The sequence below is a fragment of the Ostrea edulis genome, chromosome 2 (assembly GCF_947568905.1).
Source record: "Ostrea edulis chromosome 2, xbOstEdul1.1, whole genome shotgun sequence".
Lineage (NCBI taxonomy): Eukaryota > Metazoa > Mollusca > Bivalvia > Ostreida > Ostreidae > Ostrea > Ostrea edulis.
This window is the reverse complement of record NC_079165.1, coordinates 49,827,866-49,851,574: the sequence shown is the minus strand read 5'-3', so window position 1 is coordinate 49,851,574 and position 23,709 is coordinate 49,827,866. Positions and strand designations below refer to the sequence as shown.

The 23,709-nt window shown below is 35.0% G+C and overlaps 1 protein-coding gene and 2 long non-coding RNA genes across 10 annotated transcripts in view; 1 reads left to right on the top strand and 2 right to left on the bottom strand.

Moving 5' to 3' along the window:
- The window catches only part of LOC125679490 (putative polypeptide N-acetylgalactosaminyltransferase 10), a 213,698-nt gene that overhangs the window by 170,886 nt on the left and 19,103 nt on the right, over positions 1-23,709 (bottom strand). For 4 of the 7 annotated variants that reach the window (XM_056154404.1, XM_056154408.1, XM_056154409.1 and 1 more), the window contains exons 3-4: positions 21,285-21,369; positions 12,346-12,490 (exon numbers count right to left, since the gene is read on the bottom strand). In XM_056154404.1, coding sequence (XP_056010379.1) covers positions 12,346-12,490; positions 21,285-21,369 — 230 coding nt within the window. The remainder of the gene's footprint in view (positions 1-12,345; positions 12,491-21,284; positions 21,370-23,709) is intronic. The other 3 variants (XM_056154407.1, XM_056154406.1, XM_056154410.1) reach the window with 1 other exon arrangement.
- On the bottom strand, positions 1,047-10,286 carry LOC130051779 (uncharacterized). Of its 2 annotated transcripts, XR_008800013.1 has the most exons (4): positions 4,794-10,286; positions 3,455-3,623; positions 2,983-3,163; positions 1,047-2,689 (listed from the first exon to the last, which is right to left on the bottom strand). It is a non-coding gene; the product is annotated as an uncharacterized LOC130051779 (long non-coding RNA). The 2 variants fall into 2 exon arrangements; XR_008800012.1 differs by having other exon boundaries at positions 3,455-10,286.
- Positions 18,091-19,650, top strand: LOC130051778 (uncharacterized). Its single transcript, XR_008800011.1, has 2 exons — positions 18,091-19,114; positions 19,447-19,650. It is a non-coding gene; the product is annotated as an uncharacterized LOC130051778 (long non-coding RNA).

The window sequence follows — 23,709 nt, the reverse complement described above, 5'->3', positions numbered from 1 at the left end:
TATTACATCCGAGATCTATGTCGAGTGCGCGAGACATTCGAGGAGTTCCAATTGTGGAAGATCAGGCTGTCATAGTCATGCAAACACTTGACCATGCAGGTAATCAACCATAAGTTCAAACATCTAAGAGACTCAGACAAATCTTGCTAAAAATCTTTACCAATTCAATACTGATTCCCGGATTTTCACTAGTCCGTACGGACTAGTGCTATAGAGAGTTCACTAGTCCGACACGTTTTTTACTAGTCTCGGACTTACGGACATGAGTTAATTTCGAACCCTGAATCATGTACTCTCTATGTAATATTTTCATTTGGCATAAGATGTATGTGTACCAAGTTTAATGGTCCTTGCCCCCAATGAATTGGTCTGCATCCTGCTACTGGAGTTTTACGAAGAGGCTTACTTTTACAATCGACGGCTGACTTTTACTATTTAAAGGGATCAACTCCAACTACAGAAATTGGACCGAAATAAATATACAGACTGCTTCAGTAAAAACACTAAATAAACCGACAATTATGTTTATTAACCCAGAGTTCTTGAAAAGTATCGGTAATGTCGGATTATCCGATAAAAGTAGTAAATGTCCGACACAAGTTACTTAATTGTCGGTCCTGATGGCTGATATAAGATTGGGATCGAAGTCCGTTTTTTACTGGGAAAAATGGCGGCCATGTGGCCCATAAATTTTTTTCAAAACGATGCTAAATCCGGCAACAAATTGAAACGTAAACTTGAGGAATCAGTTGTGAGGAACTACAAGGAGAAGATAAACCGATTGTATCTCCGCCTGGCAATCTGGGAGACAATGGCTTTTGTTTGCAGCAGTTTTACCTACTGCTTGGTGACACAATCTGCTCAAAGTCGAATCTGACGAAAGACCAGCTACACCTGGGCAAAAGTGAGAGAAAAAGTAGTTACAATGATTGCAGAGGAAGATGAGAAAGAAGTTAAAAGGAATATACAGGATAGAGAGAAAAATGGAGGATGAGAGAGAAGTGGAGGGTGAGAGAGAAATAGAGCAAGAAAGTGACTGATAGTGAAAGTGAGGAAGATTCATTCAGAGTGTAAGGAAGATGAGAAAGGGTATGAAAAGATAATTTATAAACTTATGGCTGAGATGGAGATTGAATACAATTACACATGTAGTCGATTTTAAATAAAATTTATGAAAACCTCAAAAGCGATGCATTTTTATCTGGACTGACAAAATTTTGTTTGGGCTGACACTATTTCTAATAGTGTCAGACCAAATGTCCGACACTTCAAAAGAAATTTCATGAACTCTGTTAACCCTTTCTCTACCGGCACATTTTAAAGGTTTTTAAAGACTAAATGACAATATTTTTAAATCGAGTTACATCTGCATGTATCACGATTTTAGGTAGGCATGTGACATATAATTTTGTTACGAATTGGACAGAGAACATTTTTTTCATAAAGTTTGTCTTGTTATCCCATGACCCCAAAGAGTTCTACGGGGTCATAGTCATTTAAGTGCACATTTTTGCAATCTTTTTTTCTCTGGAGTATATATATTACGACCCCTCTCACTAGATTCGAGTCAAAAATAGGAAATTCTAAATGTATGAGCTGATGTGTCTTTTAAAATACTACAAAAACATCACAATCAAATTAATCAATTTTATTGACAAACAAATATTTTTGGTTGCTAAGTAACAACACTCATGGTGTAAATTTGACCATAATTTGCCTTTCTACATCCATTCGACACAATTCAAACATAATTACATTGCATGATGATTAGTAAATGTCACATTATTTAAAAAATATAATCTTTGACTAGATCTTAATCATTTTAAAAGGTTTTTAACAAAAAATATAATGAAGAGAATTAAGACCCCTGGGTCGAGGCCTCTGCTGGTGGACTGTTAGTCCCCGAGGGTCTCTACAGCCCAGTAGCTAAGTACTTCGTTACTAGCTTGAAAATACGGATGTATATTTAATTGCTGTTATAAAATTTAGAAATTCATTTCAAAATTAAGGATTGTATCTCCCTCATGTATAGCTCTTATCCTTGGACGAATTTGGCTCCATTTTTTTGGCACGCTGTTTTTGGCTATATTTAGCTCTAAAACTTCCTAGTTATTTCGGATTTCAAACATTTCGGTTGAGCATCACTGAAGAGACATTATTTGTCAAAATGCGCATCTGGTGCATCAAAATTGGTACCGTATAAGTTTTACATTAAGGTCAAAGGTCATAAAATGGAAATTTCATACTTCATATACATATTCATCATTTTCTAATAATATGACGTTTTGTCATTGTATCCCACTAAATAGTATAAATATTGCAACATTAAAACAAAGATCTTTCCTGTTAAAATCTAAAATAATCTTTTTTTTTTATATTCAAATATATTTGGTTGCTAAGCAACAACACCATTATGATATCAAATGCTATGCGAAAATAATGCCCGTTTTTTCTCCCCAAGTTCATTGTACATGTATACGAATGTTCAAGTACTTACTTTCAATCACTAAATTTAAATGTACTTGCATTATATTTAATAAAAATTGTTCTTCTTAAATTCAACCTCTTAAAACATATTTCTAGACATAATTCTTGATACTAGGTTGTTCCGATAGGGGCATGCGTTGACCAATATCTGTCTATCGACTGGAACTTCTCAGCAGACATGTATAAGATAATGCCCAAAAATCTGAAGGAAAAGAAAGATTTTTTATACTTAGCCCCAATATACTGATGTATTCTCAGAGCTTTTGAATACTCAATTGGCTCTGTAAATGTTTTCTATAATTAAGGCCCTCTGAAAATTATGTGTTTAATTACTTGTAAAATTTTATCTGGGGTAATTGTAATACACATTTAATAAATGTGTTAGATGCACAGCCAGATTAATTTTGGTAAAGGTAATCTTGTAAAATGCATTTTATTATTCGTTTTAAACTGGAAATCACTGTCACAATATCGGTACTTTAAAACTAGTAATACCTGTACAGTTCCTCTTCAGTGAGAGGCTTCGAACTTCCTCGGGAAGCATATGACAATCCTTCCCCCTAGATATGACCATCACAGCATAATGGTTGGTGGCAACACAGATGGAGAAAACCAAATCTTCTGTCAAAAACAGCTTCATAAAATCTGCAATTCTCTGAATAATCAGGTCCCATATCTGAAAAAAAAAAATGCAAATAAAATCAGTATTGGCCATCATAACTTATTTGTCAGCATTTAAAAAACACTTATACCTTATAATTAGAAACAGAATAATGATTTTCCATGTTTTGTCTCTTTTTGTATGCATGTTATATCTAGTAATGCAACAATAAACAGTAAAATGGTACACGCATATCAGTGTACCATAATGCCATGATTCCATTTGTGAATGTATTATCTGGATTCATTTGAATGTTAACCAAATGTATACGGATTTAACCCTATATTCAACCTCAAAGAGTCTTACCAAGTGAATGCCAGGTTGTCACTCCGAATGAAATGCCACAGTTCTTGGATCAGGTGTCCCTGTGTCCTCCACATCAACATACTTCCAATGCATGTCTGGATTTGCCAGTAGACTGTCACTAGTGGAAGATACCTGGAAGCTTCCCACTAAATATTGGGATGTCAATAACCTTTTTAAAGATGAAAAAATACAATTAAGAATTATTGGTTTGTGTTTTAAAGCAGAATATAAGCTTTATGATAGTAAGGGACAGTTTTGCACGAAAGTACTGGTCATATTTATTTAAAGATAGAGATGTCCTATATTTGAAGTGCTATTTGGTAAGGGATTACATACATATGTTAGAAATCAAATGAATGGAATATTTCATTATACTTTGCGAGTGTAGCAGAGTGCGTATTGGAAAAAAAACCTATGCATCATGGAGGTGTTAATTAGCATTATGCCCAACATATACATGGGAGCAAATACTGAAGAAATTCAGGTTAAAACATACAGTGTCCAGCGAAAATATTGTGACTCTGAGGGAAATTGAATGGCCCCAGATTTAAAGCAGAATTGAATTGGTTCTTCATTGTACACAGTGTCTAAATTCCCTGGCATGGTACTCTGATGGGGTGGGGATTTAGTCGAAATTAGAGAAAATCTAATCAAGAAGTGGGCACATGCCCATCAGCTCATAGCACACCAGCATGTATGGATCATATAATTAAATGCTTTTTCAATAGCCTGTCATAACCAGATTTTGATTGATGTTACCTCCCCACACGCACACACCTTTTGTCCCAAACACACATTTTGTTTTTATTTCTGTTACAATATGAAGAAAAACCTCAAATTACGGTAATAAATTCTATTATTATGATAATACAATAATGGAATATATGTTTTCCTAACAGATTGTGTTTTCTTTTCATAGAAAGCTAATTTTTTTTATAAACATAGAAAATCTTGGAAAGTAGCCTCCGCACCAATGGTCATGAATGCCCAGTCTGATTAAAACCATCCCACCCTTTTCTCATCGTACACTAAATCCACCCTCTTCTTACACTCGCACGTCAAGTGAGGAGATACCAAAAGGGGGGGGGGGGGGGGGGGATCAGACTGATTAATGCCGGGCCATGACAGATTAATTGATGTCAGATATGTTAATCTCTTAATAAACAATTGGGTGCTATACACTTGGTTTAGATATCATAAAACATAAATATTTTCTTTCATGAAACAACAAATTATGGCATCAAATCGCGGTTAATATATTAATCGTGAATTTTTCATAACATGACATAACCGTGAACGTTTTTTTTTCTAGTTGGCCTATGTGGCTAAATCAACTTACATGTCTATACTGAATGCATGATCGTTTGGGTCATCCTGCAACAGGATATCCAGGGTATCTTCAGACTTCTTCATCTGACATCAGGTCGTTTTCAAGATGTAAAATACAATACAAGCGTTTGTTGTGTTGTTGTTTTCGTTGAAACAGAAACACGTGTGTTGCCCGTGCACACTTTCAGAAAACCCCATGGCCGCGATCCGGATCACAGGGAAAAAAGTAATATATATATACAATATATGCAGACTGGTCTTTTTATTTCTTTGTTTGGAAGAAAAAAATATTTCTATTCCGAACAAATATTACATAACGTTTATATCTGAATTTGAAGTTGTTTTTTTTTTATTCACTCTACCGATGTAACATTCTCATTAGGTGTTTTATGAAGTTACAAGTAGGTAGTGTAACTGTTATTTACCAATAATGGTTTAATACTTTTTTTTTTTTTTAAAGCAGAGAATACCTGGCTGATTATTTCATACATATATGTAAATTGTTTAGTGTATCAAAAAGTATCCATATTACCAACAGAGGACAATACAAATAGTTTTCATTACTTTATTGTGCGATGCGCGTCGATCGCTTTCAGCGCCGACATTTTGTCGCTAATTTTAAAGAAAACCGCGCAGCATGTCCCAATTTCATTTTATCATAATATAAAAACTACGAAGAATTACAACACGAAGGGCCCATCAAAAAGAAAATTTCCTCTACTTTTACAGGCTGTATTTACTTTTCCCTATTTCCATATATGAATATTGGTAAAACGCTGATCTGTTTAAACATTGAGAAATAAAATTGTAAGAAAGCGTACATGTGCAAAAAAATAGCTATTTTCTTATAACTTTGCCAGGCATTAGAAATAATTTTTATATGTTCTGAAAGCAGGGAATATATGCTTTTCAAAAATATAATAAAGTGCACCGCCACGGCACATGATACGCCCATCACATATTGTTAACATGAACATATCACCATGAAGAGATAGGTATGCATGGAACCAAATGTCAACCTTCCTTTAAGAATCTTACCCACTTTATGGCCTCATGTGACATTGCTTCAAATATTGATAATGTAAGCTTAATGATTTTTAAAAGGATATAAAAACATTTTCCCAAATGTTTTCAATGAAATGATTAAAGTGCAAGATAGCCCTTTATCCAAGCAAACAATGCACATCTGCAGCTTTGCTCATTGTATTTTAAGGAATGAAGAACAATGCACAGCGTAATAAAACATCAAACATTAGTCATTATGTTTATTCTTAGACTGTAAAACTGTCATCTTAGTGAGACATGACAATCTGCACCTTGTTGTTGAGATATAAAATAAAAATATATTTTACAATATCATATTAATTCTTAAACTTTATACCAAATTAACTTTCAAAGTAATGGCTACCAATTAGAACTGTTCTAAAATTTGACAGATCAATTAGAAGGCCAGATTCCTCTGCCCAATTCCCGATTGCAAGAGATATAGATAGCACCTCCTTGATCAGATTGCTGTAACAGAAATCTTCTAAACTCATTAATTAATCTGTAATTTGACAGAATGCAATTTTTCTGTTAGCAAAATGCCTCCTGAATTGCTTGATAATTACACCCATGGGACAAGGGAAATTTCTCTTGTTACTGACACAAAAGAAATAATTTGTTTGTTATATACTGCTGTATAGTACAGTGTATATAATGAAGATTGTGTAGTTTCTTGAATTAACATTTTTTAATATGGTTATTGCAATACTATTTCATCTGTTCAGATTTACACAAATGCCCAATCTGCAGCTTTGTTCATTGTATATCTTTTTTCTGAACAATGCCACAGCCATAACAAAACATCAAAATACTAATCATTAAAATAGGCCTTTATACATATTGCAACCATTTGTTGTCTTAGTGAGAAATGATACTCTGCATATAGGTTGCTGAGAAAAAAAATTAAAAATTATATAGTACAATGTCAAATTAATTTTGAAAATAAAGACTAACCACAACAAACAAATTCACTTTCACAAATAATTTCTGGTATATCTGCAATTAAGAGGCTAAGATCTCTCTGCCCAATTCCCTAGAGATAAAGATAACACCTGCTTGATCATGTTGATCAGAGATGCTCTACACAAAACTCATTAATTAGTCTTGTCAAAATGCCCTTTGCATGCTACTCCCATGGGACAAGTGGAATTTCTCATGTTATTGTTAGAAACAAAGGAAACATTACATAGGCTAAAAAAAAGCTGTACAGTATATCATAAAAAAAATATGTGTTTTCTTGATGTAACATTTTTGAATGAGGTTTTCTACAAAACTCTTATATGAGTAGGGATTGTACCAATTATAACATACTTTTTTCAAAAAATCACTTCAACTAAATGTCATAGTGACCTTAAAGTACAGTGCGACACACCTTCTACCTAAGATGCATAAGATGACCAAGTTTCATGATTCTAGATCAAATAGTTTTCAAGTTATGAGCCGGACAGGGTTTTACCATATTTGGCCATATCTTCTTAATTAAAAGTCACAGCGACCTGGTTGTAATGTGCGACACACCTTCTACCCAAGATGTATCAACTGACAAAGTTTGATTATTCTAGGCCTTATAGTATTTAAGTTATGAGCCGGACACGAAAAAGCTAACAGACGGACGGACGGACAGACGGACGGACGGACATGAAGGCCATAACATAATACGGCCCGTCTTAAGATGGGCGTATAAAAAATAATGCATTCATACGGGAGATTAAAAAAATCGTATCGACAAAGCGTTGCATCATATTTAGACGAAGCCATCTTTCGCTTTAAATGCTTTTATTAATTTAATGGCTTTATTAACTTAACTAATTTTTACATAGTTAAAAAATAGAGAAAATTTCCAAAAATATGATATATAGATCATATATCTTATGACCGTAGTTTGAAAGATTTAGAGGCACTCCTTTTGTGCTGTTCTGTTTTTATGCGCCACCGGTCAAATTGACCGGTACGCTAGAGAAGGGGTTAATACAGTATTGTAAACTCTTTAGCAATTCTTATTCTTTCTACATTAGTTTGACACTTTCGCAATGCACTACTCGTTTTAATATTTTATGAGGAAAAATTTATTGATATCCATTATCTGCGAATGACGAGCTGAGAAATGCATAAAGGGACCCAGAAAATTGCCACAAAAAGAAAAGAGTGGTTTTAAGTTTTACTGTATATCATAAGTTTACCACAGCGCGCTCAATGTAAGCAGGCAACCCAAGTTATCTTGACGATTTCTAAATGTGTCATCAGCTGTGGAAGCTTAAAAGTTCTCTATATATCACATCTTAGGATTCTGACTGTCACCCATTCACACACACACACCTTTGGACGGCAGCTCTATACTAGATCAAAAAGTTGAGGGGCTAGACCAGTTGGGCATCCAAAAACTCATTGAAAGGGAGATAACTCCCGACCGGAAGTGTCTCACAATTTAGCATGCAAAGTCTCTTCACCAAAAGACATCTTTTCTGAAAATTTCATCAAAATCAATCAAGAAATGGCTGAAAAAAATTGAGAGGATTATCAAGGAAAAGAATAATAATATCTAGAAGAAAAACATACAGTAGAAAAATAGTAAGGGCTATTCCAACAACAAAACTATGGAGGGGAGGGAAGGCACTTTATTTTTAAGACAGCCACCCATACAATTAAATTTTCCTCTGCTACCACCACCCATACAATTAGATTCTCCTCTGCCACCACCATCCATACAAATAAGATATAGAATTCAATACTGAAATCGCCTGTATATTAAGATTTTCCTTTAAAGGTAGAGTTTAGTTTCAAGAAGTTTAAATTGGTTTTAATCCTATATATTTACATTCACTGAATCTTTTCTCATATATTTCTTTTGAAATTTGCATTGTTTTCAACATGCAATGAATACATGTTTGTTGCAAACTAGCTTGATTCGTTTTCTAGTACCACCTGTCTGCATAATCTTTACCAAGTCAATTGGTCAAATGGGGTATTGACTGTTTCATTTAATGTAACAAATGGATCAACCATATGATATTTTAGAACTTAATTCTAGTTTTAATTATATTTTTTAAAAATGCATAAAAATATAAAAAATAAAATGTCTTTCTTTGTTGTTTCATCGAAGATTAAGGTAGCAATCATTGCAGAATTTTTTTTACATATTTTGGTTTCAAATGCAGTTTTGGTAGGGAGAAAAAAGGATGATCTCAGCATATAAAATGAAAGAAAAAATACAATTAATTTTGTATACTCTGGAAACGTGAGTTGTAGAAACCTAGCTCTGTTTGCTTATTATAAACAAACAGTTTCACTAGACTAATGATGTGGGATATTGTCGTATCATTTCTGGACTAGATGTCCATGTCCTTTTTACTCATGTCATGATCTGGGTGCTTGTTAATTGTTGAAATAACAAGAAGTTGGCTTTTTTATAAATGATATAAAACTAAATAAAATATGAATATATTATACCACTTCAAATTTAAATTCACATATATTGTTACTCTCTTTATTGCTTTTAAAAGACGTGTCTAATTACATCAGTTACATAAAATGGCATTGTATAGCGGCCAATTCAAGCAAGCAATAGAGAAGAACTTTTCAACGAGTTGGGTTTTCTCGCAACTTAAGTGCAAGACATAGATATTTCCTTAAATTACAAAGTGTATGCATAGATTGACTTTTTTCCTTTGACTTTTCCCCCTACAATCTCTCGTACAGGAAATTTGCGAATATTTCATTTAAAATTTCAGTCCCAAACATAATATTTACCTGATTTAAAAATTTCAGTCCCAAGCACAATATTTACCTGATTTATATCACAATCAGGCAAATTTTCCACTCTGTTAAACGTAATGGTATACGAGGTGGGAGATTTCATATCCGAATTACCATGCACATATCAAAGTCTGTTGAAATTCACACCTTCGGAAACGATGGTCTTGATTCCCTGATCCTTGATTTTGTTAAATAAACAACTCAGGTTTTGGTAATTAACCTCACACGATGCTTCATGTTAATTACACATTAACCAATTGATAGCTTGGGTATAATAATTGATTCAGAGTGCCGATTAAACAAGATCACCGCCGAACTATTACCTGTGCATTTTAAAACGCAAGTGTTAGGGGCGATAATTCCCAGAATAGTCATGCTCGACTGAAATCAAAAGTAGGATTCGTGTTGTAATCGAAAAAATGTACAGTCGTTTCATAAATGTGAAATCACACGAAAAGGTTGTAAATTTCATGATCGTTGGTTGCGTTAGACAGGTGGTCGTTTAGGACAGGTACAATAGGTTGGGTAACGCTTTGGAGGGGAAAGTTTTATGGTAACATTGAGTTATCTGCCCATTTATCAATCTTTTTCCCATACTTAATGTAGGATGGCTCTGCTTTTCTTCTTCTTTTGTAATAAAAGAAACGTAACGTGATACGTTTTCATTTTTATCATAATTCACAGTCACCCAATCATGTTTTTTTATTAACCTGGAAAACAACCACCCATACAAATATATTTTCCCAAATCCCCCCCCCCCCCTTCCAAAAAAATGCCAGCTGCCATCCCCCCCCCCCCCCCCCCCCCCCTACGTTTTTTGCTGGAATAGCCCTAAGGTCTTCCGCAGGAGATGGAAGACCTTAATAATAATAGTAACAACCATTCTGAGAGTATTGCATAGCAATACATAGCCCCCTACCAGAGGGAAAAATTATTGGACATGCAGCAACAATATTCAAAGTTCATTATGAGACTAAGGTTATGTTAGAAGGGAAGATTGGGAAACCAGAACAGGTAGAAAGACTAGACCAGGAAAACTTGAGAATCGATCTGTAACTTATAGCAAAGCAATGATCATGATGTACTGAATATCAAATGAATATCTGTAAGCACAACAACAAGAAAAAAACACTATTTTTCTAAGTCCAGGGCCAAAACTTAGTGAAAAATCAACGGACCGAGATGAAATTCGAATTTGATCTGTACCTTGTTATGGCAAAGCGATGTACCAAATATCAAATGAATATCTGCAAGCATATAAAAAAAACTTCGGAAAACTGATAATTCATGCTATTTTTCTTTGTCCAAGGGCCATAACTTAGTGAAAATCAACGGACTGAGACGAAATTCGAACTTGATCTGTAACTTGTTATGGCAAAGCAATGTACCAAATATCAAATGCATATCTGCAAACACAAAAAAAAATGTTCGGAAAACTGATTTGCAGGACCGACGGACAGATTGACAACCTAAAGTCCCCTTCAACTTTGTCGGTAGTGGACTAATAAGGAACTTTTATATGTTCTGTGTGACCTTAACCTTTCCAAAATTATTTCGGTAGACTTGGTCCACAAGTCCCTGTCTCAAGGAACATTTGTGATCAATTATATAAATTCCTGATGAAGGGTTTAGGAAGAATGAACAGACAGACATGAACAAAAAATATAAGCTCCCCCAAAACTTTCCTGTTACTCATTTGTGTGATATATGATCAATACCTGTTCATACACTGAATAAAGGCTTTACATAATATGTGTATGACTAATCTGAACCCATCCTAGAGTCAAAACCCTGGGTTGTGAAATTCACCATTTTCTGTACATCTCTTTCTGCTTTTCCTAATTATGCATTCAGATTTTATACAGTACGTATCAGCAAACTTAAATATTTGACACCACCCTGAAACCAAACCCCTTGGATCATGCAATTTACAATTTTGATAAAAGACTACCTACTCCTTCTAAATTTCTACATATCTATTTAGTTTCAATTTAGTATCAATAGCACTAAAGAAGATGTTGATTAAATATTTTACACATAAACACTATATACTAAATTTGGCCCCATCCTGGGGTCAAAACCGCTAACTCGAGGATCATGAAATATACAATTTTGGTAGAGGCCTTCCTGTTCTAAATCATGATGCATTTAGTTTTTCTTAAACATGTGCAGTTCTAAAGAAGAAGATTTTTGAAAATTGGTCAATTTTGGGCAGTTTTTGCCACACCCCTAAGGCTCCAGGGGTGCAGGAGTTCTGAAATTTACAATATATGTCCCCCTTGTCCCAAACATGCTTCCTACCAAATTTGAAGAGAATTGAAATAGTAGTTATCAAGAAGAAGTTAAAAATGTTCAATTGTTAATGCATGACGGACAACAACCAATTGCAATAGGTCACCTGAGTTTACTCAGGTGACCTAAAAAGTCCAGAAAACTAAGTTGTATAAGACAGATAGATAGATGGAGTGCAAACTAGTAGTAGTCCCCTTTGGCTCTGTCGGTAGGAGACTAATACATGTAAATATAACCAAAGCACAGGAGCATGTACTTTTTCCATGTAGTCTAGACCAACAGTTGCATTCAGACTCCTCGTGGTTGCATCCAGCATTCACATTGCGTAAATTGAAATGCTTTGTTATCTTGAAATCAGTTCTCACTGCACAATTTTTATTATGCAGTGAGAACTGATTTCAAGATAACAAAGCATTTTAATTTACATCAAAACATTGAAGGTACGAATTGTTCACTATATAACACCGACTTACTCGGGATGGCGGATGTCTTTAATTGATCTGTGGAATGAGATTTTGTCACTAGCATAAGCATTAAAACCATTGACTTTGTACAGATCTCCTTTCTTCTTCTCTTCCTCAGCAGATAGTATCACAGCCTGTCCTTGTTCTCCAGGCCCTAAAAATTGCATTGCAAAGAACATATGTCAAGACTTTTAAAGTCAATTATAACATACTTTCTTTGATATTTTATTAACTTTGATATTTTATACACTTAACAAGAGGCCCATGGGCCACATCGTTCACCTGAGTCACCTTGGCCCATATCTGAAGACTTTCCATATATATTTGCATGTAAAACCTTAGTCTCTATTGTGGCCCCAACCTACCCCTGGAGCCCATGATTTTTACAACTTAAATCTGCACTATGTCAGAAAGCTTTCATGTAGATGTCAACTTCTTTGGCCCAATGGTTCTTGAGAAGAAGATTTTTAAAGATTTTCCTTTTATATTTGTATGTAAAACTTTCATCCCCTATTGTGATCCCAACCTACCCCCGGGGGCCATACTTTGAACAAACTTGAATCTGCACTATGCATACATGCCAACTTTCCCGATTTGTGCGGGATTCTCACGATTTGAAGCAGTTGAAAAGGCAAATCCCGATATCCCGATCGGGATTGCAAAAATACCCCGAAATCCCGATTTTCTAAAAATATCTCTCATTTTACAACAACAAACCCCCATTAATTTCCAACCGGAATTTGAAATTCCGCGTCATTTCTGAAGTGGCCAATCAGAAATCGGGACAATAGTCAGCCATTGCTGTTTACCTGTGTCACATGGTATTGGGGTGATGTAATTTACCTGGTCTGCCTGTGTCGGGGTGCTTATCGGACAGTGTGAAGCATGTTTTGATAGTGATTAATCGGAAGATGGATTTCAAATTGACATATCCTTTACTCAAACGTGAATGACAACGATGATAGTGTCACCACCTTCCCGATTTTTGCCTCTCACTGACAGCATCCAAAATATGCAATAAGGTACGTCAAATATAGGTTTTTCCAACTATAATAATATAGGCTATCCGAATCTATCTGTCTATAGCGATGTATTATATAGTCTATATAGTGTAGTATTCAATAGACTTTGTGATGCGTAATTCGCACAAGTCTGTACTGAATTTTATATTAGCAATTAAGTAGCCTTAATTTACAAGTAAAAACGTATATTTTGATGTGTTTTTTCCTGGTAATTATTTCAGATGTCATGGGTTTTGTTCGCAAACTTCATAGCAGGGCAGATCACTCCTTTTCTGGTTGCAATGCAGATTGTTCCACCAGACGTTTACAGACAAGCAAAGATCGCCTTTGTAGTCGTACTTAAATGCATGTGCTTAATTTAATTTAAATTTTGATATATAGACCAGCCAATGTGTATATGGTGTAAAAGGATGCAACTTTAAGTATTATTTGATAATATGCATGTGACTTGTTGTTGGAGAGGATTTTTTGCTGAATAGATGATTTTAATAAAATATAGTTATGTATATCTTTCAAAGTGTTTTTTTTAATATATATAGTTTTGTTGAAGTTAATGGTCAAACACACTTGATGTTGTGTTAATATAGGATAAATGTACAATGATTAGATTGATATTTTATTTGAAAAGAAAAATATTTATTTTCATGGTAAAATGTCGTGAATTTTGAGCGTTGAAAAAAGGTCGTCGCGCGCAAAATCCCCCATGGGGATTTTTAAAAGTTGGCATGTATGACTATGTCAGGAAGCTTTCATTTAAATCTCAGCTCTTCTTGCTCATTGGTTCTTGAGAAGATTTTTCCTATATATTTGTATGCAAAACTTTGATCCCCCTTGTGACCCCATCCTACCCCTGGGGGACATGATTTGAACAAACTTGAATCTGCACTACATCACGAAGATTTCATGTAAATCTCAACTTTTCTGGCTCAGTGGTTCTTGAGAAGAAGAGTTTTGAAGATTTTTCCTATATATTTTTATGTAAAACTTTGATCCCCTATTGTGGCCCCATCCAACCCCCGGGGGCCATGATTTTAACAAACTTAAAACTGCACTGTCAGGAAGCTTTCATGTAAATTTCAGCTTTTCTGGCCCAGTGGTTCTTGAGAAGAAGATTTTTAAATGACCCCACCCTATTTTTGCATTTTTGTGATTATCTCCCCTTTGAAAGGGACATGGCCCTTCATTTGAACAAACTTGAAAGCCCATCACCCAAGGATGCTTTTGGCCAAGTTTGGTTGAAATTGGCTCATTGCTTCTGGAGAAGTAGTCGAAAATGAAAAAAGTTTACAGACAGACAGACGACGGACAACAGGCAATCAGAAAAGCTCACTTGAGCTTTCAGCTCAGGTGAGCTAAAAAAAAATTACAATATGATCGGTGTTCACAGCTTAGCATTTTAACTTGTTGGTCTACAGGACCAGTAACCATGCAGAGTTACTGGTCCTGTTCAGATTTATCTATCCTTCTCGTGATTAAAAATAAAATGTAATGTATAACTATGACTATTAAAAGATATTAAAGGGGCATGGACACAATTCAAGCTGAAAATTTTCAAATTCTATTTTTCCATTTTTAATGTTTAGAATGCTTAAATAAGGTACAGGTAAACTTCTATACCTCAAACTTTTTAGGACTGAAGAAAAACTTCGAGATATCTGAGGGTTCGAGAAATCAAAGTTAATGAAATTGACACCATTATTGTGCAATATGTTTTATGTCATTCCATTTGACAGGTAAAGAAACACACTTTAAGCGGTAAAAGTTTTACAAATTTCAGCCGTTTTTCATAGCGATAATCACGTTCGGTTCAGTATTTCTGATACCTGGATTTGTGTTACGGTTTGTAATTGATAAACCGATCACTGTAATAATTATGAAGACGGAGACGGGAAATATCGCTCTATAATAATTTGCTGAAAACTTGAAATTGTTAATAAACGTTAACAAAAGCACTACAGTTATAATGATGAATTTGTTTCAATTGTATGAACTTTTTTTAAGTTTCATTTTTACATCACCACCAGATAATCCAACTATCCCATGGGTCGAATACCGGATCCTTTGTTAGATTGTTTACCAGACATGATGTGTACTGAAGATTTTAAATTTTGGTGTTAATATTCATGATAAAAAGGGTCTTTAATTGTTTAATTTCTTGATGTTCATTTCACGTTTATGTGTTTAGTGTTAACTTTGATCTGTAATAGCATGTGTAATCGTGTATTACAAGAAAATTTCGGTAATTGTCCCCAAACTGCTTGTTTAATTATCGTGACATCTTAGTACGTACAAGTGTGCATTTCGTTCTCACCTCCAAATTCCCAATCTGCAGAATTAGATAAAGCTACCAAATCAACAGCTTGGGGCTAATAAGACGTGATTATCATCAAAGGTCCCATGAATCACGTGCTAGACCTATTAGAAACGTCCAACAGACCATAAAATTGGCATAACGGGATGATTGTGGACTGCAGGTGTGAATTTCAATGGAGCGAGAAATTTCTTGGACTTCGAGATAACGCATGTAAATCTACTTCAAGATGGGCCAGGTATTTGCGATTTCCATGTTTAAGATACCGGGGTTTTTTAAATCATAAAGTAAAAACCGGCCGAGGTCGTCGACTCACTTCGAGACATCCGTGGTATTCGACATATCGGTGTTCGAGATACTGAAGTTTACCTGACGTGTATTTCTAATGGTCACCAAAATTTTGCATGTCAGTTGTCAAGGTACATGGGAGAAACAGAACTCACAGTTCTTTGTTTTATGTAAACAAGACTCGTGCCATGTTTTTATTTATTTAGGTTAATATACTACATGTAGTAAAAGTTTCGTTTGAAGCATATTTTTTTCAATTTACAAGTTAATTCAGAACACAATTAGTGTCTTATATTTGGCACACCCAATTTTCTTTCAAACATGCTATTTTCAATTAAGCAATCTATATGTAAACATCACCTTGCATTAGGCATGAGCCTTGTTTATACATGTACATAACAAAGAATTGTCAGTGCTCCATCTCACTTGTAACTCAACAACTGATATTCAAATTTTGGTTGACCATTAGAATTACTTTAGTTAAGAATTTTCAGCTCAGATCATGTCCATACCCCTTTAAAATGCAAGTACTGATAATTGATTTTGATTTTATCAGTCATAATCAGAGTCGCCTTCCTCTATCGCTTTCTCTCAATTTTCAACATCAATAATATCACTCTTCATCTAAAACACCATCAGGTACACTGTGGACATCTTGTGATGTTGGCCTCCTACTTCATTCATAAAACATTTTTATAATGAAATCGAAAGTCATTTTTATTTATTTAAATTTTTACTTCTTAACCTGTTCTATTAAGGGTGAAAATCTTGTTGGTTTTTTTTTCATACACCTAACATGACCTTTTTACTGGCACATTGGACAGACTACTAGTATGTTTTAAATTTATTGATCATACTGGTTATCCGTCAGGTTTTAAGGTGGACACTGTGTATGATTCAATAATTCCAAGCTTTCTAATTGCCCGAGTGTTGCAAAATCGGACCAAAGTTACAATCGATTATCAACTTGAATTGGCAGCATACAATTGATTATATAGTCAATAGTTTGAACTATTTGACTATTGCCCGGTTAACAGCTCATAAACTGTTCACCAGACAATAGACCATGAGTGTGAGAGTTGGTATAACATTTAAAATGTTGGTTCATATGCCACAATCTATTAAATAATGAATGTGTACCTTTACAAAAAATCATGTCATTTTGGTACTATGATGATGTACCAAAAAATGTATTCATATAATTATATATTTTAAAGTACTGCATTTGCTAATTACATGTACTTCTCTAAAGTTTATCCACTGTCTATATATAACCTATACATACACTAGGGCTGCAACAGGTACCTGCATGACATAACCGAAAACTGCAGGTTAAGTTGTTCGGTTTGGGTTTGGTTCCATTTTTTCGTATTTCGGTTCAAGTCCGGTTTTAACGATAGAATCATTATCAGAAATCTGTTTAAACAATGACAGTATGTAAGATATGTAAGACACATTTAAAATATGCCACAGGATCAACCTCATCAATGAAACAAGATGTGTTTGTGAAACACAAATGCCAACGATAATGGCCAATTCCAAAGATGGCCAATGTCACAAGGACAAATATCTTGATACCAGTAGAAAGACCTTGTCACAAGAAATGCTCAGGTGCAATACGAAAGCTCTAATATTTACCATTTAGAAGTTATGACCAATATCAAATTTTTTAAATGTAGGTCAAACTCCAAGGTCAAGGTAACAGGGTAAAAAATGTTGGTACTCACGGAAAGTTCTTGTCATAAAGAATACTCATGTGAAATATCAAAGCTCTAGCACTTACTGTTCAAAAGTTATTAGCAAGGTTAAAGTTTCAGACAGAATGACATACAGGACAAAAACAATATGCCCCCCGATCTTCGATCTCGGGGGCAAAAAAACATTGAAAGCATGGAATGGAAACGAGTAGAATGCTGTTCTTAGTACAATGGATGTCAAGTTTAAACCAGAGTCCACGTCTGAGAGTAATCATTGTAACAAAATAAAATAAAGGTTTTTAATTTTAACTTATATATTCATATGGCATTCATTCCTTGGGAATTCTACCCCCAGTCTATGATAGGTTCTTTCTTGTATATATATTACGTTGGTATGTGTGTGTTAATGAAAATGTCTTGTATATAATGGTATTACTTAAAGGGAACGTAGGGTCAAAAATAAAATTTTGATATGTGAAAACTGGTACCATGCAGACAACAAAATCTAGCATAGAAAAAATAATTGCTGCCGATAACAAGATTTAATCTGTCATTTACACTGAAAACTGAGCTGAATGGGAAAATCTCTTATCATGGCGGCTGATGACGTGTATGCGGCAATTCATTACAACTGCTGTGCCTATAGCACTAAATGGGTTACAGAGTATCTATAATCTAAATATCGGGAGTTCAAGCGAAATTTTGCACTGTGGTCAAAGAAAAAGGAATACATGTATCTACCTTTTAGCATCCCTGATCTCCCCCCAAAACTATGAACATTGTGCAATAATTGGATACATATATATAACCTTGGAAGTGAATCTTTTGTTTTTGAACGGCATTTTGAGAAAGAGTCTTTTATAGAGGATATCAGGGTAAGTACCGGTTATATTTGCTTTTTACTCAGTAAATACTAATAATTCTTAATGTGTATAACCAGAGTTTATTTACAACTAACTTTTACTTAATATATAATAATTTTCTAATTTAATCTATCCTTATCCAATGAACATTTTGTACAGGCTAAATATGAAGGAATGGGTAAACACTGCTTTTTAAATATTCAAAGTTAAATTAATATCTATTTAAGTTAAGATATTGGGATACACACCAAAACCTATTAAAAAGAAGATGCAGTAACTAAAATATTTGATGACAGCAAGCCTAAGAAATAAGAGAAAATAGCTCAAAAAGATGAGGAAAAGCAGGATACATGTAATACTTTCAAAAATCATCACAGCACTAGCACATTTTGTATTATACTATTGTTTTTAAAGAAATTGAAAATGTACAAGTAAACAAATGAAGTATAGTATATATGAAGTATAGTATATATGAAGTAAGTATATATAATTAATTAGTCATTATTTTTCAGCTAATCCATTTTCTTTTGGAAACCAATGAAAACTCATATGCAGAACCTATTGACCAACCTGGACTATCAGCATCTAAGGAAACAGGTAATTTGATGCACTTCTCTATTAAATGATTAACAAAGTTTTACAACCAAGGTCATTTGAATTCCCCCTTTGCAGTTAATCTTTCAATTCTTGACATTTATGTGGTAATTACTGCAGGGGTGTAGTGATAATCAACTGATTTGTGCTGTATACAGGTTCACATTGTTAGATTCTCTTGTAAACAGATGTACTAATAAATCAGAAAGAGAGAAAACTACTATGAAAAATAAACTCTTTGTTGTGTGAAATACATGTACATGTACATTCACTTTCATGAAAATTCATTACTAAAGTTATAAAGTAATGGTTTGATTTCATTTTTATATTTTCAGCTCAATGAAGACATGAATAGTGACAAAAATATCCCACTCTCAATCCATATTGAAGAATAAATCAACTTTGTGCAACATATACAGATAGAATTGCCCAGTCATTGTCCATCATATGTGCTAAGGAATGTTCAAGTGAAGAATGAAGAAGTGAAGATAATGAACAATCCTGTATAAAGAATACAAAATTAAAAGTTTAAGAATTAAGAGTGTCGTTTTCATCAATTTATCCCAATGCACTAGTGTTTTCATTTGAAGCTGCTAATAATTCCTCTTCATTATAATCAGGCTCATATTGATATCCTTTGCAGTCAGACATGATCAGATGCTTTCACTGAGAGGAAATTGCCCGGTATACGTCATAAACAGATGGGATTGTGGGAAATATCTTAAAGAGCGATAACTTTATCTTGCAAAATGGCAGCCTCCAGCAGATGATGTGTAGCTATATTTAATAGCCGATTTCTACACAACAGATTACAATCAAATGGAAATAACCAGTGGACTTAATTACTAAATATTTAGTATTTGAAATGTGAAATTATTTTTTTATACCCTACGTTCCCTTTAACCTATATAGTGTTAGTGGTTGTTTAGGTATGATATACACTGTACTTTATCTTTGATGCCCGTTGGGATCGGCCCCGGGCATGGTCTTGTCTGCTATGATGCCTGCTGGGAGCGGCCCCAGGTATGTTTCAGTCAACTAAATGCTTGCGGGTATCGACCTGCTCACGTTTCTGTTTAGTAGTAGTCTACTCTGGTGCTCGCTGGGATCGGCCCCGGGCATGGTCCAATGCTTGTATGCCTGCTGGGATCGGCCCCGGGCTTGATTCGTTGCTAAGGCCCGCTGGGATTGGCCCCGGGCACACTTTGTAATTAGCTTTATACATAGTTTTCTAATTAATTATATATTAGGTCAGGTTTGATAGTTATTTGGTTAGGATAGTAATGAGTAGCCCCAAGAACGCCGAACTTTAATTTATATTCATGTGTTGGTATTTTATACAAGAGGTATCGATATGTCCATGTATGTAGTTTTATATTTAGGGGTTTTCATGTGAACCCAAATAAACTCTAAACTTAACTCTATTGGTTGTTTATAACAAGAGGTACTGTGAGCAATGCTCACTAAGAATACCCCCCGCTTACCCCAATCTCCCAAAGGGTGTTGGTAATAGGTATAAACTACCTCTTTTCTGAGTGTAAAAATCAAATGGCATGACAAACCAAACCATATTGCTACTTCGATGTCCAGTGCACGTGACCTTTGACCTTTTGACCCCAAAATCGATAGGGAACATCTTCATCCCATGGGTAGTCCATATGTATGATATGGTGACTGTAGGTGGAAAGGATAACGCTTTTAGAGCCCGGAAACCATATTGCTACTTCGATGTCCAGTGCGCATGACCTTTGACCTTTTGACCCCAAAATCGATAGGGAACATCTTCATCCCATGGGTAGTCCATATGTATGATATGGTGACGGTAGGTGGAAAGGATAATGCTTTAGAGCCCGGAAACCATTGCGTCTACAGACGGACGGACGGACAGACAGACGGACAACCCGATTCCAGTATACCCCCCCGCAACAAGTTGCGGGGGGTATAAAAATAGCTATTTATACCCAAATCAAAATACCTGAGCCCGAATTACAAAATCCTAAACCAACCTGACCCAAAAATTTTTGGAACCGTGACAGCCCTAACATAGACATGTGTATATTAACAGAATTAATGTAATAAAGAATATGTGTATCAACCTGTTACAAAAATTGATACTTAATATATCATATTCTTCCAAAAGGATTAGCAAATACTGTACATGTCTTATGTCTACCTTGTCTCTGTTCTTCTTCTGCAATTTTCTTATAGTCATGCCAATCAATTTTTTGTAGTGGTTCATTTGCATGTGGTATCTGAAACTTAAAACATTCGTCACTATAAATTCTTAAAAACCTAGCTATAATACTGATGCAAGAAACTCGAAGAATAAAGATGAATTTTTAAAAACAAGACGCCCATGGGCCACATCACTCACATAAATCACCTTGGGCCAGTTGTTGTTCATCTACTGTGATTTTTAAAAGATTTTTTGCAATCTATATTCCCATGCATGAAAAAATTTGACCTCATATTGTGGTTCCAACCAAGCCCCATAGGGTCACAATATAACCATGATAACAAGTCACATGGTAAAAAAAATCATGGTATGAAATGTAAGGTCTTTCCATCAGGAATCTATATACAGCTGTTACACATGAAATCCCTATCTTAAAAAATTCAGAGGATATTGCTTATATGTAAGTTAACTTCTCTTAAAAGTCAGTCAAAATCCAAGATCAAGGTTGCAACGTCAAAATCTTTTGTACCAAAATGAAAAGTCTTGTCACAAGGAATGCATATATGAAAATTAATATGAAAGATGTATCATTCACTATATTCTGAAGTTATGAGCAAGTAAAACTTTAAATAAGGTTTAAAATTTGGGTCAAACTCCATGCATGGTCAAGGTCACAGGATCAAACATGGCATCAAATGAAATTTCTTCACATAAGGAATATTCTACCTTAAATAGTTTAGGTTATATTTTCTTAAAAGTAGGTCAATCTTAAAGGTCAAGGTCAACCCCATCCCGTCTTTTGTCACGGGAGCATAATAAAAACTTGAATCCACAAAGCTTAGGAACGTTTGCATTTTGAAATATCATTTAGTGTGGCCCTGCTAACCTTGAAAAGAATTTGTTTTCATTAATTTCCTGTATACTTCATATATCAAACTTAGATCTCCTTTTATGGCTCAACCCTACCTCTGGGGCCCCTGAATTGAACAAATTTGAATTTGCCCTACCAGAAGATCCTTGCATATCAATATGACTAAATCATGGCCCTGCTTTTCTTAAAAAATTTTCAAAGATGATTCTCTATATCTTCCCATATAAAACTTTGATCCCCTATTGTTGCCTCATCCTATCCCCGATGGTCGTGATTTGAACCTATTCAATCTGCACTACCTGGGGATGCTTATATATCAATATGAGCATTCATGGCCCTGTTATTGAGAAAAAAATTTCCTATATATTCCCATGTAAAACTTTGATCCCTTAATATGCCCCCCCCCCCCCCCTCCCCCCAATCTGATTAAAACTAGATCCTGAGATCCGCTCAGTTAGATCGCTACATTAGGATCTGACATAACCCCATATAGGGTCAAGTCCGCATGACTTTTCGTTAAGCCAATCAAATTGACCCTGTCGATTTATACCAACGATAATTTTTCTCCCATGAACCTTTGCGTCATTATTTACGTTAGAGATGCAAAAAAAAAAAAAAAATGGCTGCGCGTTTGACAGACGACTGCACACCTGTCAAAACATGCGATTTAAACAATGTCTGTATTCTCTGCGGGTTTTCTTTCATTCAAACACTAAAAAATCCTGATGGAGTTCACAATTCAAGGAAAATGGCTGCGATTGTTTGGTTTGAAAGAAAACATATCGCAGCTAGATGCGACGTCACAATGCACCGTTTACGTCGACTGGCGTTATATTCCTCGCATTATTTAAGTAAACCATCTTGAAAACTATTCAATTCGTACCCGTCCCTATTCATACATAAATCTGAATTCACAATTAATTTAATTTTCATATCGTACGTTTTCTTGTTTGAATGAACGGAATAGATTAGGCATTATTGCGAAAGTTTAAAATTCGTTATGCGAGAATATACAAATTTACAGTGTGGAATAAACTTCGTGGGAGAGAGATTACAGCAATTTGTTTACGAATTGCCAGGAACCGCCTAAATAGCCATCATTGTCTGTATGGCGCAATCTGACTGGCTGATAGTTCTCATGAATATTCCAAGCGAAAGGTCGTGCGGACATGACCCCCTATGGGGTTACGTCTGATCCTAGTGTAGCGATTGTGAGCGGATCTCAGGATCTGGTTTTAATCAGATTGATGTCCCCCCCCCCCCCCCCCCCCCCCCCCCGGAGGACCATAATTTGAAAATTTGAAAAAGCACCGACTACCTGGGAATGCTTGCATATTAATATGAGCAACATCATGGTCCAATTGTTCTTGAGGAATCTTAAGGATTTATCCTATATTCTCACATAAAACTTTGATCCCCTAATGTAGCCTCATCCTACCCTCAGGGATCATGATTTGAACAAACTTCAAAAACTGCACTACCTGGGAATGCTTGCATATTAATACGAGTATTCATGACCCTGCTGGTATTGAGAAAAAGATTTTCCCTATA